Source organism: Amblyomma mixtum, chromosome 6 (genome assembly GCF_055824585.1).
Source record: "Amblyomma mixtum isolate Tamu chromosome 6, ASM5582458v1, whole genome shotgun sequence".
NCBI classification, from domain to species: Eukaryota; Metazoa; Arthropoda; class Arachnida; order Ixodida; family Ixodidae; genus Amblyomma; species Amblyomma mixtum.
In genome coordinates, this window is record NC_143017.1 from 154542644 (window position 1) to 154565940 (window position 23297).

At 46.6% G+C, this 23297-nt stretch overlaps 2 protein-coding genes across 3 annotated transcripts in view; one reads left to right on the forward strand and one right to left on the reverse strand.

Moving 5' to 3' along the window:
- Nucleotides 1–2353, forward strand: part of LOC149340864 (uncharacterized) — a 29813-nt gene extending 27460 nt beyond the window's left edge. For both annotated transcript variants that reach the window (XM_089551352.1, XM_089551351.1), the window contains one exon: nt 1138–2353. In XM_089551352.1, coding sequence (XP_089407478.1) covers nt 1138–1491 — 354 coding nt within the window. In that variant the 3' untranslated portion in view covers nt 1492–2353. The remainder of the gene's footprint in view (nt 1–1137) is intronic.
- A 7877-nt stretch (nt 2354–10230) lies between these two features.
- On the reverse strand, nt 10231–19007 carry LOC149340866 (uncharacterized). Its single transcript, XM_089549788.1, has 8 exons — nt 18853–19007; nt 15518–15601; nt 15114–15271; nt 14162–14397; nt 13114–13364; nt 11923–12287; nt 10971–11239; nt 10231–10431 (listed from the first exon to the last, which is right to left on the reverse strand). Exons 1-8 carry the CDS (start codon nt 18857–18859, stop codon nt 10353–10355), a joined length of 1449 nt encoding a protein of 482 aa, XP_089405914.1. The 5' UTR covers nt 18860–19007; the 3' UTR covers nt 10231–10352.
- Nucleotides 19008–23297: the final 4290 nt, after the last annotated feature.

Sequence of the window (23297 nt, forward strand, 5' to 3'; positions counted from 1 at the left end):
TCATGCACCCCCCCCCCCCTCTTTTTTTTTCGCCTTGATGCTGGTCGACTGGTTCTTTTTCGGTATCTACAGCGCGTGCAACAGTGCTCACCTCCAAGATCGCAGAAAAGTGGGAAATGGTGCCCGTATAGAGTTATCTCTATTGTCTAGTTCTAGTGATTTTTTTTTTATCCAGTACGTTTCCTATGTGAAAAAGCTGCGCAGATCAGATCTGGTTTCTTGCATTCATATGCTCGGTTTAAAGCAAAGCAATTCGAGCTGGGCAGATAAAAATAGCCAGAGGCAGCGGTCGGTTACCTTCGCCGCCTCATATCCACTACGCAGATTTGCCGCTCATTTCGATGCCATCAACTTGAAATTGGGGGGGGGGGGGGGGGGGGGGTATTCATCTGACATCACGGTCGCCATTTTCGCGTACAGCACGCAACATCACCGGTGCACGTCAGAGCAGGTGGTGATAAGGCTACTAAAAATGCGCGCGCCTAAATCCGTGCTCCATGCACGCCAAAGTGGCGGCACCACGACCTGAGGGCATACCCTACGTTTACAGTCGTCAGCTTTATGAAAGGGAACGCCCGAACGCGTGGCGCGTCGCCCGCTTCTGGAAGCTGAGGATCGCACCTCCCTTTCCTCATTGTTTCTGGAAGCAGAAGAACCGGAAACTGAGCGAGTTGGTGCATATTGAAGAAGTAAAAAACAGCGCATCGACGACGGACAAGACAGAAGAAAGAACAAGGACAAGCGCTGGTCCTTCTTCTTTCTTCTGTCTTGTCCGTCGTCGCTACGCTGTTTTTTACTTCTTTGTTTCTGGAAGGTGCCACCGCGTGTCACCAAAAGTATACGGCTCGAAGTTTTGTGCAACGCGCCCGCAGGTTTCCTTTCACAAAGCTGACGCCTGTACTATGCAAACAAGGAATGTAACCTTAGGGGATCTGTAAGTGGAACACTAAGTGCTGTGACCTTAGCACTTACGGAAAGTATTGCAATTGTATACCACGCAAGCGTTATACAGATGTCATAGTGACACTTACTGCTCACTAAACACCGGCCACTTGCACTGGAATGTGTCGCTCAATGTTCATTTACCCCTGTGACATTTTCCTTCCTCGCCTATTTGCTGCCTCCCTGGTGGACCAGCTGCTCTCATCGGAAGTCGTGATGGCGGGCCTTGGACTTAAAAACATCATGGCGCTGCATGCGCCAACGGCTTCCAACGGGCGGCCCGTACAGGAGCCACCGGCTTCCAACTTCAGCTGCGCCGGGCGCCAGTACGGCTACTACGCCGACGTCGAACTAGGCTGCGTCTACTTCCACGTGTGCTCGGTGAAGGCCGGAAGCCAGGGTCAGCGGGAATTCGAGAGGCACACGTTCCGCTGTGAGGACGACACTGTGTTCGACCAGGAACAGTTCGAGTGCCGCTACCGGGACGAGGCGCTGCCGTGCGAGCGAGCGGAGGACTACTACGGTGACAATTCTTTTTGGAACAAGTGATCATTGAAGAGGATGAAATTGATTCAGTGCTGTGGGACCAAGAAATAAGAGAGTGCAATACTGTGTGCTCGGGGAATTGAAAACAAGTTGTCCTCTCAGTTTATGAATTGAAAACAAGTTGTTTTCAATTCGTCAACTTTCAATTCATCCTGAGAGGTTCATCCAGTGTTTCGATATATGGGCTGATGTTATCAAGTAGTGTGTCTCGATGGAGCGTAGCTCTACTCGGTTGTTGACTTCACCGCCATTTTGGATCATGAGCCATTTTAGACACGCCACAATATTTTGGCCAAAATCAGTTTTTCGCTGTTTTCCAAACATCAAAGCCTTCAGTTCTGCTTTCAGACATCTAAGTCTTATTTCAGATCAAATTTTCGAGTTCTATCCATCATAGAGGCTGCCGGAATTCTTATGACACAAAGTGGCGTTCCCCATCACACAATTCTTGTCGTTACGCTACTACAGGAACTCTGTATCGAGGCCTCTTACCTCCTAGCAGTCGGAGACGCTATAACACAACCTAGTGACCGGAGGGGGAAGCTTTGTGCAGACTGAGGGAAGTTAAGAAGTCATGGTGCATAGCACACATGAATCAGGCGTGTGTATTTCAACGTCGATATGCTATCTCTTTTTGTCCTGGCCCAAGCAGCTACACCCGGAAGCCTTCAGAATAGGTGATCAGCAGCAGTGCCAGCTAATCACTGAAGGTTGCTATTGCTACGCTATCCCTGCCCTCTCTACCTTCCTAAAACGCTTGACTTCCACCGGATTGGCTTCATCGTTAGCAGGCCGAGGAAATATTGAGCGATGTGATCTGAATAAACTCCGTTCTTTCTTTGCTAGTTCCGAATGATAATGCTCATGAAAAAAACACTGCATACATTAGGTCTGACTGTGGTTTCCACTCCATCAAGGCATTCACGTTTGTTAAACGGATGTTCATTTTGTATATTCAATTACAGTAGCCCTATAAGGGGCCTTGTCCGAGGGTTTTACATAGGGGGACACATACACATAAAGGCGAAGAAGTTTATTAGGCGCAATTAAAACCATGCCCAAAATATACGAGACACACTTAAAGCACAAATAATGCACCTAATGCCAGAGAAACTCTAGTTATTAACAGAGATTGTGCATAAAACGAATAACTACTGCACAAAGGGCATATGCAATAACGCATTTGATACGCAAAATAGCATACTGAAGTCAAGGGTTACATGAAATCACGACTGGCGAGGGAAATTCATACAGACTTGTCAGAAAACATATACTCGCCAAAGATGTAGAAAAAAAAACAAAATATTGACGTTTCGGCACATGTATGGGTGCGTTGATCATAATGAAGCAAAGGACGGAGAGATGGCTATATATGGAAGATTTTTCGATAAGAGAGGAGGTATATATTTGGGAGATTGCCACGGGTCCCGTTAATCGTATGTGGCGTTGACTGAATGCACAGTGATTCCATGAGCAAGCGTTTTGGCAATGATTTTTCCTTTGCAATCACACGAGGTAGCAGCTTCAGAAGTTCGGCCTCTATATTTCTTATCCTTTTGGAATCAGCACCTCAGGACCTTGCCTTTTTTGACTCATCGAAGTTCTGGCTAGCGCCATTTTCTTTGAATAGTGAAACGCGTTTTTGTTGAAATGTAAGCACTCATTTCATTCGCTTGCAAACGGTTTGAGCTTGCCGCACGAATAGACTTAACTGCGAGCGCAAGCCTTCAAGTGGCATTCAACAAGTTGTGCTCAAGGCCCGACAGATGGCAACACTATCATTGCATCAGGTTCATTGCTGGGCCAGCCGCCTGTTTCAAGGCTCAGATGGCCCAGACTCAGGGTTGCCAGGTTTGGCTACTTTGCGCCAAATTGGCTACTTTTAGGACAGCTTGGCGACAAAAATTTTAACTTGGCTACTTGGCTACTTTTTGGCTGCTTTTGAAATCGAAGTTAGGACTGTATAATGGACCTCTTTTTCCGCCAGTGGTCCATGCATCTTTGCATGAGTGCGTAAGAATGTCGCAGGTGAACACCATTATTCTGCGGTGCGAGCCCTTTTGTAGAAATTTTACCTGTAATCATGTCCTAGACTTCCTGCGCGAGTGCGCGCCCTCTGTCCCCGTGACATGGTGGTCGCTGGACACTAAGAAAATTCATTTCATTGCCGCTCTTTTTCCTTTTTTCCCCTTTGCCTTTCCGTCCATTTCTCTCTCTCTCTCGCTCCTGTGTCCACTGGCTCCTTTGTTCTCCCAGGCGAGATTCCGTCTCCGCTATGCAATGCTGATATGTAGGCTTCCTTAGAACCAGCAATAAGCAATGTCTCATCTCCATTCACTCAACGCGCTTCAGCTAAATAAGGATGCGAATTGCTGCTTAGCTGATATACCTTGTTTTCTCAGTTGGATACTGGTTCAAATCGCGTTGATCGGCTGCACATGCTAGCCCGACATCCATTTGGATGATGCTGAGAATTGCAGTCGTAGTTAAAACTTTTCAGGACAAATACGGTTTCCTTTTAGTCGATTAGTGGGGAACGGGGAAGAGCAAGAGGTTTTGAAATGCGATGACGAGGGCTCTTAGTATCGTACAGCGATATCCCGAGAGCCATAAGTTTCCCAGTATACGGCTGAAAAGCAACCCATGTGACCTGAAAAAAACTTGACCAAGGCTGTGCTTTCTATGCGGTTAGAAAATGTGAACTGCATGTGGCTATCAGTCTGTTTTTGCAATATAAAGCTGAAAAAAGGTCCCATGAGAGAAACGGAAAAAGAAACAGGCGCATCAAATCAAACCCTTGTTTATAGAGCAGCGAAGAAATTTCATGCAAAATACAATGCCACACATGCCATATATACATATACATATACATACATATGGGAATTAAAATTGTCATGGCTGTGGCTTAGAAACACCAATTATTTCTCCTCTGAAACGAAGAAAATCTGTTCTGATTACTTTTCCCACACCCTCTTGCATTTCCGTGGTTCTGTCCCATGGTGTTCATGTATTTTCTTTCATTTGATTCGCGATACTTTTGTACTTCAATTATCCGCATTCACAGTTACCCTGCGTCCTAGAAAAATTAATATATTTCTTGCACCCTTTATGCTTCTGGTGACGCTTTCCTGCAACCTTGGCGCTATTTTTGGCTACTTTTGACACTTCGGCAGCTGGTTGGCTACTTTTTTGGTTACTTTTCTGCTTTTTGTGGCTACTTTCAAATTTAGGACCTGGCAACCCTGCGGGCCAGACTTGCCAGTTAACTGCGATGCCACAGCTAACACCGAAGTAACCGGGAAGTGGGACACGACGAAGTTGAATATTCTAAGGAGGTTAATTTGTAGCTACGCAATCAATGAGGTAGTCTTTAGCACCGTCTCATATCGATCGTAATCCTGCGAGCTGACAGCTTCTGTAGCCGCCGTTGGTACATTTCTGTTCCTAGGCTTATCTACTTGTGCCCCTAACAAAAACGGGCTCACAAAACGACCTTGGCATTCTTTCCGCCTCATTAGCTCGAAAACGTTAATCAAGCAGTGCTTCTGAGATTTTTTTTTCATTCTTTTTTTTTTAATGAGACATTTACTCTGCGCTGTCTAAGTGAGACAATTTTCATGAAAATTACGAGTACCGTGCTAACAGCGGTGCCTTTTCGGCTGAAGAAAACAAGTGGCTTGTCGAGACATTGACAATGGACTCAGACATTACTAGTTTGTGTTTGCCTCAGGTTCTACCACAATATCGCTGGTGCCAAAGCACAGCAGGGCTGTTCCTTAAAGGTGCACTGAAGAGGAATCTGAACTCGTCTTTTTGCCGCGGAAACTCAATATACACGTTCCGAGCATTCTTAGAAACTGCGATTTATTGCCCTGTGTGGCCGATTTCCCTAATTAAATCGAATTAACGTCCGGCTCCCGCCTTTCTTTCTTTTTAAATTCTTCCTCGTACGGTGAGCGGAGTCGACCGACGCGGGGACTGCCTTTCACCCAGTCCCGTGGCGGCTTGCCGCTCTGCCATCGGCGGAATAGTACGTAGTAGTCCGTAGAAGCAAATAGTCCGCGCGTATTTTTATTTCTGCGGGCTTATTTTGCGGTTGTATTATCTGCAAATGAAATATTTATTCACGGAAACCTAAAAAACAAAATGAAGCGAAAGCAAAGCCTCCACGGAGCTGGATGAAAGGCACGTACTCCACGCGTTGGTCGACTCCGCCCACAGTACGAGGGAGAATTAAAAAAAAAAAGGCGGGAGCCGGACGTTAATTCGATTTAATTAGGGAAATCGGCCGCACAGGGCAATAAGTCGCTGTTTCTAAAAATGCTAGGAACGTGTAGATCGAGTTCCCGCGGCAAAAAGACGAGTTCAGATTCCTCTTAATTGCACCTTTAAAGGGCAGCTCTATTTTCGAACATCCTGAGTTGATCATGCAGCCGCAGGTAATTGAGGTGTTCTTAGACTGACGTCTCTCCGTCACCGAAAAGCATATTTCAACATACCATGTGGAACACTTTTAAAATAAAGAAAATAGCAAACCGAAACTCGGGTTGTTTTGGCGATGGCGTCACAACATTACTAGAAAAACACTCGTGCGCGCGCTGAATGACCGAAGTACCTACTGAAAACGATGAGTCATTTCGTAAAATGCCTGAGACGACCCAATGTAAGCTTCAAAAATTTGTTACCAAAGCCGCAAGTGGCGTATTATCATGCGGGGACTGTTTGTGACGTCGAAAATATAGTACTGCCCGCAAAACTAAACGGAACTGAAGCCACGGAAATGCAAAAATTAGAAATAAGATGGCACCAGAATGAAATGTAGTATGGCTGCCAAACTTGCTGAACGTAATCAGGAACGTCATAGGTATAAGTTTCATTAGACAACGGTGACCTCGAAAAACCTCGGAGCTGCCTTTTACATAAAAGCACATACACGAAACCGAACTATTGCGACCACATAGTAGGGCTTCGCGTTGGATGCTATTTATGTGGCGATAATCTAAAGAAAATGGCCAGTCTGAGCACTGGAACCTGAATCAGCTAACTTCGTGAACGAATACGCGACTCCGAACCGACGGCCGTAACACGAGCATAGAAATACTAGATGGCAGCTTTACCCTCTGCCAGCTGTCGGCTCAAGGTCGCTTCAGCGTCTGTGCGGGGACAAACAAGAGCCCCGACGTCTTGGCCCATTTCCTTGTTTGCTTTATTTTTAGTGTGCTTATAAGCGAAGCGGATGTGCTGCATCCTCTCGTTCACGTCGGGGCGTCTGGTGTGATATGGCGGTCCGCACCATTGCTCTGGGACGAAGGTCTGCATGATACCTTAGAGATGCCAGCCTACTCAATAGCTGGAGAGATCACATATGGTTATTGAACTACTTTAATACCCTGCTTTCGCTCTAGAAGTTGATCTGCTGAACTAATGTTTTCTTAGCGGATAACTTTGATTAATGTAACGCTCCCGAAGGCAAACCAGCGCAGTCATGACACCATAGTAAGAAAGGTTCAACGTGGGTCTTAATTGTTTGCATAGAGCACATAGAGAAAAAAAGAAACGCCTGATCATGTGCCTCCACAGCAGCTAGAAGAAGAAGCGGCTGCTGCAGCTTTGGCTTCGCGGCACGTCTTAGCTCTAGCGGCCGCCGCATGCTGGCGCCATTACACCAATTATTTGCGCCGCACTGCTATGCCAGCCAACCAATCCAGGATTTTTTCCTGCAGCCAACGCCGACGACGCCGCTTTTACTGCAACACGTGGCAGCTAAGCTGTCGCAGTTTTAACGCGAGAGCTTTAGTACCTCCAAGTCGAAGAAAATTGTCCTGCATCGGCGTTGGCGACCGTTTGAAGCCTCGCAGCTGGGAGCGGTTGGAGCACGCAAAATGAATGTGGCGCCTTGTAAATAGGTCACGTGACATTGCGACGTCATCGAAACTTGCCCACCGGGCTGTGAGCAAACTGCCCACCGTGACAGGTGGCATTATTGATTGGTCGCGAGAGGTTGCTCGGGAAGGGGACCGTAAGTCTGACTAGCCCCACCGGTCTCTATGCCTGAAACAGTCACCTGCCATGGCAGTGGCGCATCGCTTAACCGCTGAACCTCTGCCCCAAGAATGGTGTCAGGACTGCAAGAGAGCAATGAATGTAGAGAATACCAATTTCGCATATATGGGCATTTACCCATTAATGCTATCTCGTCATACTCTTACGGTGGAACCGAAGTGTCCCGTCCAGTTTTTGAGGAAAGGAAACGGTGCACGAACTGTCTCACATTTCAGTACGCCCAAAAAGCCCACCATGCAGGAAGGGATGAAAACATAATTCGAATCATTTTCGCTGCTCCGAGGATCTTAACATGCACTGACATTGCACGGCACACGGACGCCTTTTGCGCTTTGCCTCCATCGAAACGCGGCCGCCGCGGCCAGTATCGAATTAGGATTCTCTGGCTTTTAGTTGTCATGTATGTACAACTGGACAATTCTTAAAAGATATCACGTGAGCATCGAACTAACGGCTGTGCAGCTGCTTACGACGAAGCGTGCCGGAAAAACTGGGGAGTGTACTCACATGTACACAAAATGCTAGCCGTGTGCAGTCTTTTTCTCCACTTCACTAGGTCTCGATCGGAGCGTTGTACGGCCGTTCAATCATTGCTTGCGTGATAGTGTGAAGAATTGACCGCGCCTTGGAGTAGTACGAGCATCACAGAAGCGATGGGAAGCATAAGGATAAGGATCAATATGTGAGTTGATGCATCGAGAAGATACGGCGATAACCCAAAGGAAAATGATGACAGTGGAAATATTTTCTCCTAAGTACTCTCCTTGAAAGCATCGGTTTTCCTTCCTTTTGTCGTGTAGCTGAACATCGAAGTCACTGACCATGCATGCAGCAAAGCCACTTATGAGAGCAAAAACATTTCGACGTGACTATTAAGAGGTACGAACGTACGAAAAAGGCAGCAGCAAACACGGATAAAACCTGCTCACTGCCCTTTCTTCTTTTCATTTTCGCTCGGTTGTCCATCGCCTTTTATCGTGAGGACATTTTATAGTGCGCTTGCTAACATGTTTCCAAGCTAGAGGGATCGTATAAATTTTCCCATCTAGCTCTACGAATTCCTCTCACGTCATTTATGTCGTTTAAATTATATATGTTATGTAACTGCACAAATGGCTAATTTGTTCCCCTAACTATATGATTAGTCTCTCCTATCGACGTCATAACGAACCCAACTTTCCTTTTCCAGCGAGCACAGTTTATGATCGAGTGCTCCTGAGGCGTGCAACCACTTACGAAACGCATCGAAAACGAGATGAGTGAGGGCTTTTCTGAGCTTGAACGAGGGAGCTGGTCCGATCGCTTACCGAACAGTTAAGCTAAACTTTCATTAAAGCCAGAGAAGGTACTCAAAATGTTATCTTTCCCTTCCTACTTACGCTAAGAACACACACGGACGCAACCATGTACTAAACAACATTTCAAAGAGGCCACTAAAAAAGTGGATTGTAAGCAACGCGAAGCAAAAATTTTTTACACCGTCCTTTCCTCAAGCACAGTTACATGACCTTCATAAAGGTTTCAAGGATTTCTTTCGAGAGACGGTAAGCATAGATGAAAACATATTTGCGCTGAGGCGCTGGCGAAAGCGGCGTCCAGGCCTCAGGACATGTGAGACACAATAGAATACACACGCTAAATGCGCAAAATAAGACACAGGAATGAACCAACAGCTTGCACCCGGAAAAAATAAAAAACTCAGCCAAAGAAGATAATCTAGCAGCTTGAACGGAACTTTAAACAAATTCATGAAATTTGAGCCATCCTTATGTCTATTAAAAGTATACTTTAGCGCGTTGATGGTCGCTCTGTAGCATGCCTTTAAGAAGCGTAAGAAAAACCGACCTGCCTGGAGTGACGCCGAGTGTTTAAAATGGGTATAGCAGCTTAATGTTGGCAGATAATATAACGGCTGCGTGGTAGAGCGTTATAAGGGCGTGCACCCGAGGCCGTGTTTTACTTTCTCTCGCTTTCATAATAATAGCCATCAAGCGAAACATAGGCGGTGTTCGCCGCAATCAAGGAATGCCACGGAACACATTAAGGCTCTTTTCCGCATTTAAGAATAATACTCTGCAGTACAAAGTTGCTATATATCGTTGGAGTTGTGAAAAACTTGCTTTTTCCCAGGTTCTTCCTACGATGCACGAAGTTTGATTGCGTGTATCTCACTTCGGTACATATAGCCGCCTGCTGGCAGCCGAAATGAGTGCGAATCGTCCTTATTCAATTCGAAATACTGAAAAACTCGTACTTCTAATTTGTATTTAGCTCTGTTTTTGTTTTAGCTTTCAAGTTCAGGAAGCATGGCTTTAAAGCAACAAGTGCACATTTTATGCATGTTACCTCCTGTGCAGCTTTTTTCTTTCCTTAATTGCATCGTCGGGCCACTCACAGCAATCATTGCCTTTGTTCGGCATGGAACTCTGCTTCTGTTACATTTTTTTCATCAAGGAGCTGATTTAATTATTCGGATTTTTAAAACACTTACTCCACACTCCTGCCTTGACATAGACGATGTTAGCGGCGTCAATTTATTTGAGCATTTGCTGCGTCGAATGCTATTGTTGTGAGAAGGAAACAGAAAAGGGATGCTGTGTATTATGGGAAGTTGGCGCGGCGGCGTGTCGCAACATAGGAATTGAAGTTGCGACAAAAAAAGAACAAAGAAGACGAGTATAGATCGGGGATAAGTTTTGTTTTATTGAACTAATCCCACTGCTCTATTTGTTTTAATGTGAACTCCTATCGCGCATACTTCAAGATGATGATTATATGTACATGTGTGAATGGATGTCTATTTACAAAGCGTCATCTTTCCTCATCTTCTCGTAGAGAGACTTCAGTTCATCGAGATCCATGTAACAGCCTTTCAGGTGCCTGCAACAAAAAGAAAAACGACGGTAACTTAGCAAACAGATTTCAGCGGCAGAATGTTTTCGTCATCATAGCAACCAAAAGTGAAGCCACAGTGTTAAACTCTTGGAATATTATGAGTTGTTTAAATGCAGTGTATCAACTCTGTGCTGACTGTTAGCGTAGATTTTACTATTTCCCACCCTTCTTGATGTGACGAGCATATACAAGGCTGCGAGACGTCGATGTTTTAGATTAGAAGTGCACTTGAAGAGTCCTAGTTGTTTATGTGCCCTCCCGGCATGCGGGATTATAACCTAAGAGTGCAATGTATATCTACAGTGATGTAATATGGGCCAATGCTGCTCTGTGACTTGAACATGACGTGCCTGGTTTTAATTCGCACCCAGAGCTAGGCAGCATTCAAAGGAATACAAAAGGTAAAGAGAGAAAGGAACATTACAGCCTGAGAATTCAGGGAATGTTAGTAAAACTTCTCGCGCGTTAACTGGTACATTTGTAACGCTCATCAGCATGCACGTGAAGAAAGCTGGGCTGCTCACCTGTCGACCTTGGTTGGATCGTAGGCGGTTCTTCCGTGCAGGATTCTGCGGTTGTTCATCACGACCAGGTCACCGGGGCTGAGGTAGAAGGAGTACTGTAGCGTGCTCCGTTCGACGCGCTGGGCGAACAGCCTCAGCGCCTCGTAGTAGGTGGCCACCTTGTCCTGGGGCAGCAGCGGAGGCCTCATGGAGAACATGCTGTAGTGGATGTCCTTCAGCTTGCCCATGTAGTCGACGCTGATCACGGGCCATGTCTCGCGGAACCACCTCTGCGGGCCGTAATAGAATCACACGTGGGTTACTCGACTGTCGGCTTTCCTCTAAAATGGAAATGGAAGAAGCTACAATTTCACTGCGTGCGCGTTAAAAGCGGTGCCCCAGTATATATTGCCTCGGTTACGTGGACAACGTGTTGTTGCCATTCAGCGCGATGTTGCTAGATACCTACAGCAAAGCTCCCTGCGGTCCCTTAAAGATGCATATCTATGGCCATCATCATTTTCATCAGCCTGTCTATGCCCATTGCAGGACAAATGTCTCTCACATATCTCTGCAATTAGATCTGTCCAGGCTGCGGCAACCTTATCGCCACAAACTTCATAATCTCATCCGTCCATCTAACTTTCTGCCGCCTCCTGCTACGCTTGCCTTCTCTTGGTATCCAGTCCTTTATTATCAACGACCAGGCAGCATTGTCTACAGGAAATCATAAATTAAGCTCTTAGTGAATGTTGAGCGAATGACAGAAAGGGTCCAAGAAAATAGATTCCACATTGTAGGAAATAGTTGCTATTGCCTGCAAGTGCACAAGAACAAGAGGCACTATGCCAACAGGACACTTTGCAATGTTTTAGGAATGTGTGGTGTGCTCTGTTGAGGATCTCCCAGCGGCTACCATAGCACAGTCTGTACGAACTACAACCGCGAAAAAAAAAAAAAAAGAAACACTCACGTCTCTCTCGGCGTCCAGGAATGAGAACATTACGGGGGTCGTGGACAGGATCTTGAAGTGCTCGGGGTAGTTGTAGCGCAGCCACTGGGCCGCGTAGAAGCCGTCCACGAAGAAGGACTTTCCGCCTGCCTCCTGTCCGTACTTGGCCGGGTCGGCGGCCTTGAGACAGTGCAGCAGCTGCACACCGGGGGCTCGCTCCCTGTACGCCAGGTCGGTGTGGTGGCTGAACTCCACTCCGGTGTACGACAGGTGCGTCTTGGGGTCGGCGTTGTACCGCACGTCGAAGGTCTGGCCGTAGCCGGTCTCCCGGATGTAGCCCATGCGCCGCGCGACGCTGATGATCTCGTGCTCGTGCAGCGGGACTCCTGCAAAGCGAGCAAGACACATATTAAGCATAAAAGCCTTTTTTCTAACAAGCTTACTGCCACGTGTCTAGTTTTTTAAACCCATGGGGGCTTCGATAACAAGGGCGACTTCTAATTTGCACCTTAAAAAAACTGCTTTTTAGGTTGGTGCCAAAGTGAACCACGTAAATTCGCAATTAGCTTGCCAGTGGCTCAGAAGCCGAGTTTTCCTATTTAGTGTTATGAATGTACTTTTCAATTATTTTGGACGTTGCCGCCCTCTGTTTTGGCTACTATAATGCCTCGTCTTGCCCTTTGGCACCGACCAATGAAAAGCACCTATAGCCTGGAGTGAGAGCTGTCAGGAAGTGGTTACGCAAATCTTCGCAGAATTTGGCATCCAGAAAAAGGCTTTCGCAGTAGCACTACCAGTTCCAAAAGCTTATAAACACACTATGTTTCGATTCTTTGGTTTACTTCTTTACCAGCTTTCTATGGCCAAAGAGGCCACGGAGAAACCTTACTACTTTTGTTGTCAACTTAGGTAACCTATACATGCAGGTCAACAATTGTTACCAAGACCAGTTTATTTAGAGCTACAGGCGAAATGCCTTATCATATGTCTATTCCTTTGCCTCAGCGCACTATTCCAGGGACAGCCTCTGTGCATAGTACTCTCTGTTATGTGGTCGCTCGCAGAAATATACGATCAGTTTTGTGCACGATTTATGACGTGAGTGTGCAATATAACGGTATCTTATTATTAGTGCGTGTATTCACGCGTGTTTTCACATCTCCATCATTAAGGTACGGGGTAGTGTAGACAAAGAGGATGGGATGAATTTACCTTTGAGGATGGAGATGCCGTACTTGCAGACGTTCTTCAGCATTTTCTTAAGACCCGCTCGGGTGCCCATGAAGTCCTCGTACTCCAACTCAGGAGGGTTTTCCTCGATTTCATCCCGGTTCCACAGGATCACGGACGACTTCTTGTTAATGTATGCCTCATCGGTGATCTCGTCGTGTGGCTGTGGTACAGCCATCGGTGCGGCGTCAGCAGCGGAAGCAGTGGCCGCCACAGCAGGTTCGGCGCGCTCTCTGCGGATAACGCGGACAATCATTACTCCACACGTCAAATCCGCAAAGAAGATGGCTAATGAAGGGAGTTTTACTTCTCGGATATTCAGTAGACGGTCACTGGTATCATTTTTTTTTGCGCAGATTTTCAGCTTTAATGATTAGTTATAAGGGTGTCAAATGTATCGCTAAAAAAGCAGCGCTGTAGTTGAGCAGCACGCTTCTTTCAGCAGTAATGTTTCGAAATGGGACGCTTGGATTTATCCTGACCGTCAAACGGTTGCATAAATTTACTACCACTGCTTGTGAACAGAGTTTGTCAAAAGTATACAGCCCACCAGTTCCCCTTCTGCGACATGTAGTGTAACTCACTTTGAATCGACAGCGTCTCAGATCTCTTGAAGAAGAGAGCAACACTCGTCCTCACCCCTCTGAAGCTTAGGACTCCCGGAGGAGCCAGAGAACCCCACTACGCGGCTTAGGAGCAAACCCCTTGGGCTGAACACTTTCGACAAGGGCTGTACACTTGCATTAAAGGCTTAGCACTTAGTAAGTGCACTGTGAAAAGGTCTTCAAGTTTTAAAGAAATGGAAACGCAGCAGGAGGTAGTGCCAAACATAAGTCGAAGTTCTATTAACCGTTGATACGGTGCATCGCACTGTTATGAGTCTTCACTTCATTGACGCCTTTCAAAATTATCATTTGGTAATGCCTCTATCACCTGATGTCATTGGTTTAATGGTCAAGGCATTTAAAGGTCAACGCGACCGGCGTGCGCCTTGTGTTACTCAACTTGGTACAATAAGATGGCAACTTACGCTTCTCGCTCCTTGGGCTGAAAGACCTGGGTGAACTGGTGCAGCCACTCGGCCGAGTAGGTGCTGGCGTGGGGCGGCCGGCGCGCTGCCTGTGGCCAGAAGACCTCCAGGAGCTGCGCATTGTTCTCGACGTCCCACGAGAGCGGCTGGATTTTGGGGTCGATCTGGGCGCTGTTCAGCTGCTTCTCCTGCGTGGGCGGGTGCACGCACGCCTGGCACCGACAGCTGTCCCGCAGCTGCAAGGATCGAAGGGCACTTGCGGTCAGTCGTCATGCGTCTACTGCTTTGTGCAGTGGGCCCTTTAAACCACACTAAGTTACAGGTGCGGACGGCACAAAGAAGGCACAAATGTCAGGACCGCCGGTTTCGTTTATATGTTTTCTTTGTCCCTGTTCCTTTTTGCGCAGTCTTCAGATTGCGTTACAAATACAAACTTACTAGCCGGAACCCAAGTATCTCGTAAGAAAAATATTTAGAGCAGCGATAAGTCAAGAAAAGGTGGCAGCATATTACTAATGAATACAAGGGTAGGAAATGAGGAGTTGGTGTTTCGTGAGAGAGGTGCACGTATCAATCAGGGAACTAAGGCATGTTAATGATTTCCTAGCTGAAATTCAGAGAAAATGTACTTTGATAGGGCCTGTAAAGTTCATTATAAATAACCAGGGGTCTGATGGGGCTACACAGTGGACAATAAAGAAAAAAAACGCAAGTGGGGGAGGGCTCAGTCTAATTGTATTGCGCCTAGTCAGAAGTTTGCTGGAACTTTCTTTTTTTATTGCACTTGAAATGGAGAGGTACCTTCGAGTAAGCTCTAGCCAGCAAAAATTTTACTGGGAGCTTCAGCTCCGTGGCAGTGGAGAATATGGTTGCTTTGCATTTTACGGTATGTGCATTGTTTTTCCCAGACATGTCGGCGTGAGTGGACTGTCAGGGAACGTATACTACATACCCACGTGCTGCTGAACTGGCACTTGCTGTTGTCGGAGAAGGTGACGCAGAGGGTGTTCTCGCTTGATTTGTACACATCTTTGATCTTTGGTGGGGGCAGTGAGATTTCTTCAAGTTCTTCGGCGAGGACCGTGCTCATAGGACGAACCGATCTGGCCGCTGGTGAAGGGTAACGCGCAATAAAGAATAATCAGAATAGCAAATACGCAAATATCGCACATGTAGTAATTATTGCAAGTAGGCCTTGCCAGATCATATTATTAAACGTTATTACAGAGATGTACGGATATCTCTTTAATTAAAACTTGAATGGTAGCTGTGTAAACAGCAAGATAAAAGTTCAGGAAACCTTTTTGCACAACTGTTACTAAGCTTCTACATATTGTCACAAAACTGCGCTCCTACCTGTAGCCTGGGTAAACGGGATTCTGGAGGGGCAGCTTTGAAGGATGTGCCTCCCGGTTCCACAAAGAAAGATTTTTCTGCAAACTGTAAAGAAAAAGCGAAAGAGAGCATATTTTAAGGTGACGTTTTTTTCTATTGCTTGCCAAAGTAAAACGCACGGCGTCTCACGGCAATTAAGCTGAAATTCATGCAACTGCATTCGGTTAATGCTCGCTCGTTTGCCCACTTCACCGTTGATATGTCAACTGCCATGGAGCACTGGGTTTTTCAGGCAGAACTGCCGGCAGTATTGTGCATCCTAACATGCTTGTTATCGCCAGTTGAGAAACGCTATTCCTCATTAGAAAAGTTTCCGTACGGAATTGCAAAAGAATGCTGAACTGGCTAGCTTAGAGTGGCTTTATATTTGGACTCTAGCGCAAACTGACGAGAACAGAAGAAGATCAAAGCATATACGAACGCTGGTGAGTGGATTTGCCTTCTTATTTCTTCGTCTATTTGCGCTGTAGTCTAACTATGGCGCCAGCGTATGGCCACTTCGTTATGTGTTTGCGATGACAGCGACACATTGCCATGGATATGCGTCTATCTTGCGGTCACCTTCGCTATTTCCTAGGCGGTGATGCGAACCGCAAAGGACACACAGATAAAAACGACGAATGTCCTCGTACCTGCACGTAGACAGCTTCGATGTAAGCCCCACCCACTCCCTCTCCTGCCACAATGCTTTCAAGCTCATTTCCTGGAACTCACTCCACCAGTAACAGCCATGATCGCTGCCCCGCCTTCGCCAACCCCCTCTTGACCCCTCTTTGCGGGGTCTGATAAGTCGGAACAAAATTTCTAGCTACGTGCCAGCACCTGTATCTCTGGATTATCCGTAAACCGGTTATCGATGACCCACTATGCTCGGCAGTCCTTGTCTACCCTCTCAAACTCTACAGCTGCCGCTCAGCTCATTGTTACGCTTCATGTCGCGTGCCCTTTGAACGGCTTTCGACGTGCGCTTCTTCAAAAACTGATAAACACCAAGGACATGTGAGATAATCCGATATGGCGTCGTATGCCACGAAAGCCGTGTTACAACGCGAAACTGAGCAGCGAAGTGGCGCCCTGGCTGCAAACAGATAACACTGCTGCTGGCCTAAAAGCCATTTGAGAGTACATCAGGTAAAAGTGCTGCGAAGAAAGATTGACAAGCACTCGATAGACTGCAGTGCAAAGACGGGGACTAGCGCGGGTTATCTGCGATGTGGACGCGAGCACACTTCATTTCAAATAAGCACGTTATCGAAAGGCGAGGAAAAATGCGCTTTCTGAGCGCGTGACAGCAATAACACTCTAGTGCAGTGTAAACAGTAAAATAAGCTCTAATCTCTCCGGTAATCGTAGGCACCGGATCCATCTGGATCCAGTCGTCCATAGTGGTCAAACTCGGGGCGCGAAAATGTAGAAAACACGAGACCTCGCAAGCCTGCCACTTTCAGTTAAGGCTTTTAATCATTGTAATGACGCGCAAGGCACTTAATCAGGATTCGAAATATACTGTATTTATGTCTGCTCAGATATTCTGAAATTTGACCCCCGCGATAATGGTGCAGAGACAGTTGTTACATCCTAACTGCCTGCCTGTTTTGAAAGCTCTGACAGCACATTCGCAGGCAAAATGTTTACCTCTTGTCCCTGGCGTAGAATGTCATGATTGCTTTCTCATGAGTGAGGGACGAAGAAAGCGCACAGTGTTTGTGCCATTACGCTTCGAGTACAAACTAGGCTCAGCACTTGGCATCATTGCACGTCCTAGGTCGAGACTGTGATCAGGCTAGCCATTTAAGCGAAGAAGCAGCGTCTGTCCGTAGAAGCTTTGACATGTCGAAGAAACTCCCCTGGGACCTTTCTTATCGCTCGCGAGCTGTCTGTGCCCTTTGTGATATAACACTGATTGAGTCGCCATAAAGCCAGCAAGCAGAGGTTGGTGGGCGAAAGCGCGTTTCGTTTCGGCCGCACACACAGGCAACGCGATAACGCAACGTCTCGAGTCTTTCTAGCTGTCTACACCCCTGCGTTTAAGGAGGAGAACGAAAGGACATCGCTGGCAGTTCTCCAGACGCCGTCGTTGAGCTTGCTGTGCGTGCACTTTTTACCTAAGCGAGAGAAAGAAAACGTTCTTTCGAAAGCCCTGATTTTTTTCGAGCATCTTTAATCGCTATCAAGAAGCTTTCGAAAAAGTAAGCGCTTGCAAGATAATTGTGCGGAGTCATGCCGTAGAACCGCTTCTTATCAAACTCGATAGCTTGGAATCAGTCCAGTAGAGAGGCTTGCGCGGAAGCACTTGGCAGGGTGCCTCATTCGATCGCAAAAACAAAATGAAAGGACGTGAAGTGTTTGCGAAGAGTGAGCGAGCGCATGTTTTTCGAAAACGCCTTTACTAATGTTTCATTTCGTAACGAGGACGGAATCGCGGCAATTACACTCGGACCGAGCTCGATGGCATCTCTGTCTAAAGCTGAGAGCACGTGCGGAATACTCAAGGAAGCCGCCAGATATGGAACCCAATCCCGCCAGGAATCCTGCCATCAAAGTTTCAACGAAGTGTACAAGGTTTCGTAACCATACATTAACTGATTAATAATTTATTTCAAACGCATAGGGTCACGGAAGTTCAACTCGTGATCCGTTAGTATCGGGTTCCATTAATTGTCATGCAATACTGAATAGTCCTATTGTACATTAATGAAGGCTACAATGATGTCTCATGGAACATGCGATAATAATGCAGCTGCCTATCCAAACAGCTGAAGAAGATATGAAGTAGAAAAAAAGCGAAGAAGTCACAACAAGAGGTGTAACTGTTAACCACAAATTTGCCAAGAATTCTGTTCTCATGTCGCTATATTATTCATTTAGATGCCTATTACTTAAATGCTGATCTCATTTTCCACTGATTAATGGCTACGAATATTTCGGTAACATTAAAATGAAGCACACATAAATGTCTCGTGCCCGTTCTGTTAACTTTAGCAGGTTCACCTAATAGCACCGACAAATATCTATGTCAATGGTAAATAATTAGCCCAGAAAATTAAATAAATTGGCAACCAGCGTCCGACCTGACATCAAAAGTGTTGCGTTGGGCGAATAATTATGCATGCGGACTCCCGCCGACCCAACGGGCGTTGACCCTGCTCGAGATACGTTCGTGTCACGTTATCAGCTCGCGTTTGCAAAGCAGCACGCCTCAGTTTTGAAATTTGAAAGCCTTAGCAGTAGAAACATCAGCCTGCGTTCGAACCCGGCCGAGTCAAAGGTGAAAGTGCATCAACGCCTCTACTCACCTTCCATGGTTGCAAGAGTTCGCTCTGCCAACTTTTCATGTATGGGGTGGTCAGCTCAGCACTGTAGTTCAACTTGGTTTGAAGGAACCTCCAGGGTCCTCCATTCTTTATTCAGCCCATCAGCCAATGAGACGTCAGATCGTGAACCACGTGGTCTAACACGCCCCTCAGCTCCCCCCGCAAGAGGAAGGGGGCGTCTCTTCTCGTCTCCCCCTCCCCCCCTCTCTCTTCCCTCCTGGATTTCGTTTCCCGGGCATCTCGCGAAGCCTCTCGAACTCTCTCGACGCTCGAGATAGAGAGAAAGGGAGAGATAGCCCTCGTATGTCCAGGCATGCTGGTCGATTGCCCGGCACGTCGTCTGCCGTTCCGCATACGTCACGCTCCTCTGTCATGTGGGCTGTTTGGGCTTGATCCAAACACATTTATTAGTTAAAGAGAAAGTTCCAGAAAAGTTTTCGCAGCAGGACTATGATCTTGTTTATTCCGCGTCTTCGAGCCTATTGGAGTCCAACTGAAAACAACGCTTTGCAAATAGAGTTATCAACATTCTCGTTATCTTCGTGTGCGTGTATAGGTTTTTCTCGTCACACGTTCAATGACGGTAAGGCGTTCGTGTTTATGGATGTTATTTTCTTTCAGGTCTAATTTCCAAGCTGATGCTCTGGGTTGCCGCTTTGCATTTCTTTGGTTGCACATGACAGTGGGCACTTAGTGTTTTTTCGGCCGATGAAACCCAGGAGAAGTTTTATTGAGACAAGAAACCCGCATCCACTACGTTTTCAAGGGGTCCAAGTCGGTTGACTTTTCCTCTTGAATTGTGCGTGTACCTTTTCACGTATCTTGTCTTCAATGTTTGTTTTACCAGTTTGGTATCATTTCATATTTATTTGTTTTCAGGGTGGTAATAAGTCCTAGTTTCCACAGCCGCTACTTTGTGTACCTCTGAATGGTTGATCCATCATAAACATTTGTCAAATGCAATAAAAGCTTTCTTCCTTTGTAGACCGTAAAAACATTCTTTTACTCTATTTCTTGACATAGAAGTTGCACTGCTCCAAGGTGCATGAGTGTCGGTGACCGAATATGAGACCCCTTGGCTGATGCCGTCGTTTACCTGCCTCCCGACACCTATCGACGTTCGCTACGGAGACAAGTGCCGTTCGGTAACGTTGCCGCGACACGCAACATGTTTTCCCATGTTTGCTTACGCCAGGGCCATCGCTTGGCCAACGTCGGGCTGACATAAACAACTTGCAGGCCGGGAGACTACCACGACGGTGTTCCCCGACCTTGGACTCGGGTGAGAGGCGCCGAGAGAGCAACCGCGATAAGCGGCAGAGAGCTGAGCTCGTGCGACAACCGCCGTCATTTCCTTCTCTGACCCAGTTGGCCGTGTTGCTGGGCGGTTGTCGTCAGCGTCGGCACGCGCCGGCGAGCGCGCTAAAGAAAACACGCCGTGTCATTGTGAGGGACCCGATAGCCCACAGCTACAAGGGCCGACCACAGTCCGCTGGCGACAAGCACTGCCAGAGGAGCTCACAATCGCATCGCTGTGCCGGGCAATTCGAGAGGGAATTGTCGGTGCCCCGTTTGCTCTGCTGTATTGCCATTGTGCTACGTGCAAATGTCGATGAAAGCGGAAAGGTGTAGAAGTGCACTGCAAGAGTACGCCACTGTCGTGCGATGCGCGGGTTCAGATACAATGGCGTTGTTATTCGAGAGGGTAGCTCGCTGGCAATGCCATTGTCGCCAGCGGAAAGAATATTTCAGGCATGCAAAGCAACCGTTGATATTCTCCTCTGGAGTCGATGTACTTGAGGTGATAAGTGAAGGTTTCAGACTTAAATTAGGGCCACTGAATAGTCTGCTTCCTGCGAACATTGCATCGCTACTCTTGACTGATTAGCAAGCATTTAAAGTGATTTGCTTTGCGATGTTCACGATCTCTGGAAGAATTAAATTGATAGTTCACATAATATACTTAAGTTCCTGCGATAAACAATAAGATACGAGTCACTAACGATTAAAGCGCATTGTTAGTGAACAACTAAATGTCATTACTTGCCCGCTTAGGAAAATTCGTGACTTCACAGCCACTAGGATTCACTTCGAGTCGCTTTTATGCAATAGTTTTCATGAGCTTGAGAAATTACCTGTTTTGATTTGTTAATGCCAGCTTGCATTCAATCTTAGCGATGTCTGGTTAGCTTCGAACCGTTAAGAGGCCGCTGTTTGTGATAAAGGTCGAAGCACAACATGATTCAGTCGAGGAATATTTTCGCACCTTAGTTATGATAAAGGCAGCCTATGTGTACAGTTGATCTCACGTTTCCTTTGTTTGGAAGAATGATTCCAGCTAACTCAGAAAAAAATAATAAACACACTTTTTGTTGCCCATCATTTTTGGGTTTCGAAATGGAAGCCAGCAGCTACCGAGGTGCGAACTGAATATAATGGAAACCTATCTTAGGTAACATTCGTGCATTGTTTCAGCAGTAAATGTTTGCATAAATTATGGATCGCCTTTAGGAGCATTATTGCAAACACCGACTGGGAAGCACTCGCTTACTAAGCTTATTGGTGAGCTTCTAATAATTGCTGAAGACAGCGCACTGAGGAAGCAAATATGTTTTGTTCTCAAACGCGCACTAAAAGAGTCTTAGGCAACATGACGGTGGTGGACGTGTACCTCGTCGCTGAAGAAAAAAAGGAAAGGAAGGCTTTAATATCCCATTCATTCTGTCAGTATGTGATGTTTTTTTTTGTTTTTTTTTAGGGGGCGGGGTGCAAGTCGTCCAAGTAACTATGTTCTTATTAGCGGAGTGTAATGATTTGATTAGCAGCGCTATCTGCGCTCCGGCCGACCGAACTGCAATAAAAACCATAGTTTGTCGACATAAGCATGAGGCTGCACACCGGAGAACGTACCTTGAGCTTGAGATAGGTAGTTAGCAAACAAGTATTGTAGCTTCTTCCCTGTGCCCCGCCCTTGGTGTATTTGTCGGTGCAAATGAGGATGCATTGTCGAACATCTGTCCGGGCATAATTTATGCACCGATAACGGATGGTAACGCACGAGAGAAGTCCGCAAGAAAGCACACGCATATATATTCGGTCAGCGTTCTGCGAAGCGCTTCCAATGGTTGCGCATTTCTTGGCCAACAACTCTGCACGCTGGTAAAAGACCAGAGATAAACTTTGTACTGGCTTTCCTTGATACAAATTATGGTACCAAGGTCCGATGGAGCTGGCGCGGCTTCTCGGTCTCGAGTCGAGAGCGTATGAATACACAGAAGGCTATTATGGGAGAGAGATACTTTTATTATTTGTAAAAAAAAAAGCAAAGAAAGATTGCGGTGCTATAAGCGAAGTACCAAGCGGACAGAAAACGAAATGTCCATTTTCTCTAACTTCGAGCTTTAATCAAGATTAAAAACACGCTGCAGGAAACCAAGAATTAGACAGTGGGTCATCGGCACAGGAAGAACACAAGAAAAAAAGGCAGCCTGAAGCCTCTATTGCAATGAAACTGCACCAACGGGCAGGCTCTGCTTATGATTACAGTCGTGAGTACCGAAAAAGTTGCCAATCGCGCCAACAGTATATTCACTGTAGCAATAAATACAAAACACTGCACTGGACTACGATTACAGCATTCCACTGTAAACCCACTGCCATGTTTAAAATGTACTCGCACAGTCCACTGTAAACAATTGTGGCATATGTCTCTTGTTGTTGCCGGCACCGCCAAAGAATGGCGAGGTGTCACTGCTGTTCATTGATGGTGATGATTGCAGCGCAGGCTGTAGTTGTGAGGAAAACAAGCTTTATCTCAGCCGAAGAAGTTCGCGTAGCTGCTTTCGAACGCCTACGCGAGCTCAACACCGAACATAAGTCCAATCTGTCCGGTCGAGACGTGTTAATATTTTCGCCTCAATCCTTGCCCATGAAGTTTTCTCTCCCCCTATGCCTCTCCTATTTGCTTTTCTCCTGGTGTAGGTGCGGGGGTAATGATTCTAAATGTTAGAAGGGATCAGCCGTAAGCTGGACGTGTGGGCAATTTCTGCGCCTGCTTCGCATAGTATAAACAAAATATAACTCCTGCCACTGGCCTGGAAAGCCAGGGTCCTCTGGGAGTGTCAAAAGTAGCCTTGCTATAACGTGCCTCAGAGCTCTTGGGCTATCAGGCAGCACAATGCTGGCGAGGGCCTCCGTGATATATTCGATCCCCTCAGGTTTCGCAGGGGTGTTTCACTCTCGTTAGGCAACATGGCTGCATCAGCAAAAAATGTCGCAAGTCCACCACAGCGGCACGGCTCAAGCATAGAGCGGCGCAGTGCAGTGGATTAAGTCAGACCATGACAGCCTCTAGGAGGATTCTTCTTTCGTGATAGCTAGAGACCCCGCGTACCACGTGGGCTCTGTCACTACCTAGGCTGTCATTG

Bases quoted from the DNA above. Each gene is read 5' to 3' on its own strand.
- LOC149340866 (XM_089549788.1), bottom strand. The intron at 14,398-15,113 runs GTATGTAGTATA...CGATCCTTGCAG, and splicing joins GCCAGTTCAGCAGCACGTGG to CTGCGGGACAGCTGTCGGTG. The intron at 13,365-14,161 runs GTAAGTTGCCAT...CGTTATCCGCAG, and splicing joins CAGCCCAAGGAGCGAGAAGC to AGAGCGCGCCGAACCTGCTG.